This window comes from Artemia sp. Qi Xiang Cuo, chromosome 6, assembly GCF_049724085.1.
Source record: "Artemia sp. Qi Xiang Cuo chromosome 6, ASM4972408v1, whole genome shotgun sequence".
In the NCBI taxonomy this organism is placed as follows: Eukaryota; Metazoa; Arthropoda; class Branchiopoda; order Anostraca; family Artemiidae; genus Artemia; species Artemia sp. Qi Xiang Cuo.
This window is the reverse complement of record NC_142799.1, coordinates 8313476-8321985: the sequence shown is the minus strand read 5'-3', so window position 1 is coordinate 8321985 and position 8510 is coordinate 8313476. Positions and strand designations below refer to the sequence as shown.

At 34.5% G+C, this 8510-nt stretch overlaps 1 protein-coding gene across 1 annotated transcript in view; it reads left to right on the top strand.

Annotated features, from left to right (window-relative positions):
• The first annotated feature begins 834 nt into the window (after positions 1–834).
• LOC148950830 (putative gustatory receptor 28b) overlaps positions 835–8510 on the top strand; it is a 51637-nt gene continuing 43961 nt past the window's right edge. Inside the window, exon 1 of the mRNA XM_089090031.1 lies at positions 835–972. Within this exon, the coding sequence (XP_088946157.1) occupies positions 835–972 (138 nt within the window). The remainder of the gene's footprint in view (positions 973–8510) is intronic.

Genomic DNA, 8510 nt, shown 5'->3' with positions numbered 1-8510 from the left:
CGAATATTAATTCCAAGAGTTTTCCAGCTTTCTGCAATAATGTCTGGACATACCTGTGCTTACTCTGTTGTCTCATCGTTGGTGTCATATTCTTGTGTATTCGGTATCCTAGCAGTATCTCATAGACGAGAAAAGGGTTGCAAAGTCGATGCTTTAGTGTGCAAAACTAAGTTTTGGCTGATAATAGGGATTGCTACTGTTTATATTGTATGGATTACTTGCGCCACTACATTCTTATTCATCAAGTTTGTTTCTTACAATAATTTTCTGTTCACATTCTGCATCATGGGACTGCTTTTCGCCAGTTCCTTTGACTCCCTCATAACTATTATTTCTTCGCTTTTTCGCTCCTCAGTTCTTTGTGAGTTTTTCAATCGCATCATCGATATGGATTCAACTTTCTTCAAGGACTTTGACGAGAACACTTACTATTCCAGAAAGAAAAAAACCAACCTTTTGATCCTTATCTTTGGAACAATTTTTGTCCTTTTTTCAGGCTTGCTAGATTTTCTCATTCTGCGAAATATTACTTCCAACACATTGGTGCTGTTTGTCTGGTGTATTTTTAAAACAGTGTGGTTCCTTATAACCGAATTACGAATGAAATTATTCTTTATGACTGGAATTTTGCTGACCCACAAATTTGAGCTTCTAAACCGGAAAATGAGAAGCCTTACAGAGGTAGACAGGACTCTTAAGGCCCTAGAAGAATATAGAAGAATCCACTCAAGTCTCCTAGAAATGATAAAAATTTTCGATCGAATATTTGACCCAGATATTCTTTTATCATTATTGGCAACGGCAGTGCACGTTGTGCTTCTACTTTTTCTTGCAATGATTATGCTCACCACATTTCATGGCACAACTCAGTGGCATTGGTTCTTTTATCAGCTTACTTTTACTAGTCTGGGGTTTGTCAGCTTTCTACGGATTGCTGGTACGGCTGTACTCGGTGACCACCTGGCTGAAAAGGCAAGTTGATCGCTCCTTTGAAGTATATATGTTACGTTGAAAGAGCAAAATCTGAAAAAATATTTCAGACACACACCAAGCGACTATGTGTTTGTTGACATTCACCATCTACAATTGGTAAACGTTGAGCATTTCTGAGATCATATTTCTGATATTCCAACCTAATTTCTAACCTATTTCTGAGAATTATAACCTAGCTTGTCACCATCAAACCTTACATAAGACTGACAAAGCTGACTCGTTAACAAACACATAGTCGCTTGATGTGTGTCCCAAATATTTGTTAAATATCCTTATTTCGGAATTTCACCGATGAATGTCGACATTTACCAGATTTCAGTCTTTCACGACGACATATATTTGAAGTAAGCAAAATAGCTGTAACCATCAATCCATTAAATGAAAAAACAAGCTTTCTAAAATAAAAATAAAGAGCAGCATTGAAACAAAAACAAAACATGAATTGGTTCTGTATATAAGGGGGGCTGCTTCCGTTAAACTTCCAGATATTTAACTAAACTTTAAACTTTAATTTTTGCTAAAGATGCTTTATATTCCAATTCAAGGACCTTTAGAGACAATGATAAGCCTTACGACAATGTTGAAAGGGGAATGTCTAATGGCATTAAGTTGAAACTTTCAGGGCGTGTATATTAGGATATTGAGCTGAATCAAAATACAGTATGTGCATCCCGATGGTCGAAAGAACGCTATTTAAATATCTCAGGAACGGCTTTAACTTAAGACTCTCAGCACATATCGAGGGGGATGTTGAAGCAGATGAAAAAACACTGCGTATTAATCATTGTCAAAAGCTTTTATCTGCCATATTTCAGGAACATCTAAGGAAGTTAAGCTGAAACTTGCAAGCAGGGCCTGTTGAAGGAGATGTAACATCAAGGTTTTAAGATAAAAGAAGTGTCCGTTGCTTCAACTATATAGAAGCCCAAAGATTATGTAGATTTCTAATCCATTTATTCAAATAAAATTTCACACACCAATCTATCTAAAGCTCCATAGCGGTAAATCAAAGTTCAAATAGGAATAAAATCCTTTTAATAGACACTGTTTGATAGAAATTCACAAAAATACCAGATATTTCGGTCACATATGCAATGACCGTTATCAGTAGTATAACTAAACTAAAACAATTTAAAACAATAGTTTATATACAAAATCAAATAAAAAAAACTACATATTGTTTAATTCTCTAATTCTTCTCAATGCAAAGGCGGAAGCTAGCCTCTTTGACCTTCTTGGATTCGGTTCATTAGCGTTCAATGATATAACACTTGGACAGAGGTCAACTACATTGGGTGAATTGAACTTTACTCTGTCAGATTTCAATAAATTATCGTACATAGAGTTCAGCCCAAATTCACCTGCATCGCGATTCAAAGCAATATTCTTGAAAAGATTTTCTTTATTTCATGAGTTTCACGAAAATTTTGCCTTGAACCCCGATCCCTAGAAATCAAAGAGACATTTTCGAACGAAATAAAATGGTCTGGAAAATTGAAAATATGTTCTGAAAGGGCTGAAGTAAAATCTTCAGACTTAGAATCTTGCTTTAATAGATTCTTTATGCTGTAGATTCTTTATGCTGTAATAATCTCATTTCCAAATTCTGGTTTTGGAATGAGGTTATTACAGCATAAAAGAGAAAAGTTTTTTTTTAATATTTTTGCTATTTTTGCTTTAGGTTTAATACGAATGTTTACTTTTTTTTAAATTATTAAATTTTTTTAATTTATTATTGAAATGTGAAAAACAAATTTTCCATTCACTTTACATTTTGATAAGTCATATATAAAAGAAATAAAGGACCAGGGAAATTAGTTAATCCTCAGGCAAAATTTTATGTTACCAATTAATTTGGTAACATTTGGTAATAAATATACACAAATTAACGGCAACTGACTGGGGGTTTGTGGAAAAAGGCAGTTCCCTCATCTCTTAGATGGACAAGGAAATTATTAGAAAAATTATCAGAAATTATTCTTTAAAAAGCATGGTTTCTTCAAATGAAAGTAAGGAGCGAAACTAAAACCTAAAATAAATCGATTTTACTCTGTATGTAGGAGGGGGACTGGCCCCCTATGGAACCCCTGCCCTTTACGTTTTATAGTGCTTAAAATGGTTTCTATACCAATTCAACGACCCTTGTGTTTATTTAGTCTTTCTTAAAGAACTGGAACGAAAAGTAAAACTTTAGCGAAAAAGTGGGAGGTTGAAAAAAGGCTCCATCCCTCATATACAGAATAGTTCCTGTTTGTTTTAAGCTTTAATATTGTCTCTTTTTTTAACTGTGATTTAAGAATAAAACTTGTTATTATATTTATCCTGAGGGTAAAAATTAAAACACTATTTAACCGTTTCAGTAGAGACCACTACACCAACCAAACTCTGCACTACATATATTAGACAGTACCGGTAGGAGGGAACGAGCCAATAGTTAATATAAAGGGGACATTATGGTGCCGTAGAGCAGGGAAAACATTATGTGTTTTCAAAGTGGAGATCAAACAGGTCAATTAAATGTTCTTAATATGGCCTGCGTTTTGCTGTTTTTTTTCTGATTTCTTCCGCCTAAATGTAAGTGTCAAAATCTCTGAACTCAAAAACTTGAAACTTTGGCAATCAAAAACGAACAGTTTTTGATTAAACAGTTTTTGTTTTTTTAATTAAAAAACAACTTTCCAAAAATCTGTGTTTTGTTCTAAAAAACAATTGTTTATAAACAGTTAGAAAACCTACTGCGTCATTGGCGTTTTACTTAAATGAATTATATTACAAATATTTTCTTTTGTACCTATTGCAACATTGAAAGCAAACAAACAATTGCAGTAAATTAAATTTTGAACTGATGAACTTTCAGCAATTAATATCATTACATATCAAATATTCAGTTTAATTTTATTCAGTTTAATTGAGTTCTAGACTCTAGAACTCAATGTCTAGGATTTTCGATTACAGCCAATCAGAATGTGTCAAGATCCACTGTTTTCATCATTTTTGTTTACATTTGTAAACTGAAATTTAATTTTTGTTTTCTCGTTAATTGCTTTTTTTAATAATGAAGCACACTAAAGCAATTGTTTTGCTTATCTCATCCATTAGCTTGTGACAGTAAAAATAGGGATTATAATATTTGAAAGTTTTGCCCGCATAAGCTCTGTTGATTGGCAAGATTTGAAACTAAATTTGTAGTTTTAGCTAAGTACCGAATTTTACATGTGAATGGTCGTTGCCTAGACATGAGATTCTAGCTAGACACTGTTGTGAACGCCGCTTAACTGTAAAAGTCTAAAGCCTACTGCGTCATTGGTGATTTACTGAAACAAATTATATTACAAATATTGTATTTTTCCAGTTATTACAGCATTGAAAATGGAAATAAAATTACATTGAAATAAAATATTGAACTGATGATCCTTCAACAATTAATCGCATTATATATCAAACATGCGCAAATAACGCAGTATGTTTTAAAATTCTACAGTGAGAGGAGGCAAAACCCAATCTCTGGTTTGTAGTGATTTTTGTTCGTTTCAAGCTTGATTTGCATTTTCAATTTAAGTTTCACTCGTATTAAGATTTATTTATTGTACATATTGTATGTTTTTTTGCTATGAATGTTTATTTAATTTCTGTTTGTTTTGGGTGTCATTTATGCTTCAATAGCAAAATATTTTTGTTCGTTTTAAGCTTTAGTTGCATATTCAATTTAAGCTTTACTCGTTTTCAGATTTATTTGCTTATTTATATTAGTGCCTGTTGTATGTTTTTTTTTTTGCTATGATTGCTTGTATAATTTCTGTTTGTTTTGGGTTTCATTGTTTCATTTATTCGTTTAGTTAGAATAGCAAGCTTTTTTGAAAGTGCTAAAAGCATTAGTGTAAAGAGCATGGTATTGAGAAGGAGGAAACCTTTCATATATAGTATATAGAGGGGGCCCCTTAAAAAAGTCCCATCGGGCCCCGCACTTAGTTGATCCCACCCTGCGTATAGGAATTCTGTCAAATCCCCCAGTGTAAAATTTTCACAGTCAAAAACGACAAGACCAATCCAAGCAGCTAAGGCAAAAGACACTGAAAGATGTCCGAAGCAACGATAAACAAAAATAACGATCAAAGAAATATGTAGTTATATTAATATTAGCGAAATATTATTTCGTTAATATTACGAAATATTAACGAAACCGACAATTAGAACAAGTCAAAAACGAAACTGAAGAGCATAGAAATACGCAGTTAAAAGATAAATGGCAGCGAGAATCACAACGACACAAAAACGAAAGTGAAGAACAAACAAAGTATGCGGTTACAAGACATATGACAATGAGGATCAGAATGAATCAAAATGAAAATGAAGAACAGTTAATTGTTTGGTTAGAAGATACACGATCGCGAGAACAAAGAAATTTGCCGTTAGAAGATAATCAACAGCGAAAAATACAAGCAACAGAACGTGTCAAAAATCAAAGGGTAGAACAAAGAATTGTATGGTTAGCAGACACGCTAAAGCGAGTATCAAAAAGTATCAAAAATGACAGTGAAGAATAAAGAACTGTGCTGTTAAAGGACAGCGAGAATCAGAACAAGTCAAAAATGAAAGTGTAGAAGAAAAAAATATTACATTAGAAGAACAGCCCCATCACAATCTTCGATGCTAACTAGATGTGGCGTAAAACCCAGTAAAAACCTATAAATATGCCGTAAACTACGCAAGTTTTATTTAAAAGTCATTGGGGCCCTTCAACCCTGTATGTATTTACTATGGAGTCCTCAATTATCTCGCACTAAAAGTAGCCAACAAAGATGAGTTGCTTGGGGACTGCTACCTGCTTGGTCGAATTGCATTCTTGCATCAGCAATTTCCAAATGAATTTGTTTGGCCTGTTATAGGACATCACTTGCTCTCTAAAGTGTTCCATAAACATATACGAAACTGGAACTCATGTTTTGCTTTAACTTTATTCAACGTAAGCGATGATCGAACCAGAAATAGTCGTTATGTTTTTAGCTTCAAAACAGCTGGCCTATCACAAAATCAATTTAGGGATAGGTGCGTCACACACCTATGAAGGCGACTTAAGCACGATCATAAGGCCAATTTCATATTTAGACCCCAATGCATGTGTTAAGGGACACCTTTGACATCTTTTTAAATTATTATATGAGTCGCAGCCCAACAGACTTGGAAGAAGTATTGTGAGACACAAACAGCTATGCTAAAGGTTACATGAAAATGCGATATATATATATATATATATATATATATATATATATATATATATATATATATATATATATATATATATATATATATATATATATATATATATATATATATATATATATATATATATATATATATATATATATATATATATACATATAGTATTGATTCAGAGTTAATGGTGAAAAGACCTTTTTTGGATTCAAATCTATTGCAAAGGATTATATTAATTTAGACGAAAAAATAGTTTTTTTCTGGTTTATAAACAAACCTGTGCGGCAAGTTTATCTTTAATGAACTTAATTTACTTTTATTCAGCGCTCGTCGCCTGACCATCACGTGTACTTCGCGTGTGTTGGTTTAAATTATTTTTGAAGTGAATTTATAACGAGATTAGCGTTTCCGAGCTTCTGTATTCACCGCTGTTGAACTTTGTTTTTGAAAATTTAAGTGGTGTTGATGAAGCCGTTATTTTACGGAAAGGAGTGGACTTTTTTAAAGATTTGGAAACTGTTAAGTCAGAGAAAGCAAAGCTATGGAGTTTTGTGAATGAAAATGATCCCCCTGTCAGAAGGGGCACTAATGCAATTCTCAGTCACCTGCAAGATATTATAGACTTTATGAAGAAATGTGATGCCGATGGAAAACAGCAGTAGAAGGGCCTTATTGACTCCGATCAGTACAAAATTCGGTTATCAAAAGAACGTATCTCCGATCAGTACACCAAATATGGGCATAGCCTCCCTAGGGAGAAAGATTGCGTAATCGGTCAATGACCTCTTTTTCCAAGGTCGATTTATTTGTTGTTTCTATGTGTAATAGCTCCGGGGCGAAGTTTGCACATGCGCATTGAATTCTAACGGGAACAATGTTATTGATCTGGGACTCGAGGGGGAAGTGAATTACCGAGAAATTGATTGCGTAATCGAAGCGGAAGTGGATTTCCGAGAACTTGATTGCTTAATCGATCGCGAATGTAATGGTGTCCAGAAATAGTATTTGTTGTTGCTCTCGAGCCAAAATGTTCAGACTTTCCCGGAAACAGTTAGATCACGTGTCTCCTTCTCAGCCAATCAGCGAGTCGGATACATCCTCCTTCTCAGCCAATCAGAGACCTGCTTACATATGATTTTCCCCGTTACATAACAATTCACCCTTGAGATTTCGTATATAACGGGTGTGCAATGTGATTCAATTATCAGAAAGTATTTTGACACTGTGTAAACAACAATGGATAAATTTGATGAACTTGAAGCCTTAGCAACTTCAATTTACCATGTAAGTACATTTTTTATTTTCAAACGAATTTTCCATGGACATCCTTACCTCTATATTTCCAGCTAAATCCCCCCTCCCTCCACCATTGTTTTACAATCCCAAATTCCCGCAAAAAGAAATAGCATTTCGATAAATTCCTTCCCTCTATATTTCCAGCTAAATCCCCCCTCCCTCCACCATTGTTTTACAATCCCAAATTCTCGCAAAAAGAAATACCATTTCAATAAATTCCTTCCCTCTATATTTCCAGCTAAATCCCCCTCCCTCCACCATTGTTTTACAACCCCAAATTCTCGCAAAAAGAAATAGTATTTCAATAAATTCCTTCCCTCTATATTTCCAGCTAAATCCCCCGTCCCTCCAATATTGTCTTACAATAAAAAAGTCCCGCAATACGAAATATCAGTTATTTCCTGTCATTACCTCTATATTTCCAGCTTTCACCCCACTCCCGCAACCCGGTATTTCCAAGCCCCACGTCTGTAATAACTTAATACATATTATTTTCCTTACTTACCTATATTTTTACTGCGCCCGGCCACCGCACTCCCCCCGTGTTTTGCATTCCCACATTCTCGCAAAAAGAAATAGCATTTCGTTACATTCCTTCCCTCTATATTTCCAGCTAAATCCCCCTCCCTCCACCATTGTTTTACAATCCCAAATTCTCGCAAAAAGAAATACCATTTCAATAAATTCCTTCCCTCTATATTTCCAGCTAAATCCCCCTCCCTCCACCATTGTTTTACAACCCCAAATTCTCGCAAAAAGAAATAGTATTTCAATAAATTCCTTCCCTCTATATTTCCAGCTAAATCCCCCATCCATCCCCCATTGTGTTACAATTCCCAAAGTCCCGCAAAAAGAAATAGCATTTATATACTTTCCTTCCCTCTTGATTTACAGCTAACTCACCCCGCCCGCGCCCCTTGTTTTACACTCCCAAATTCTCGCACAATGTAATAGCAATTCTATCCAGTCCTGCCCGCTATATTTCCAGCTAAATCCCCCTCCCTCCA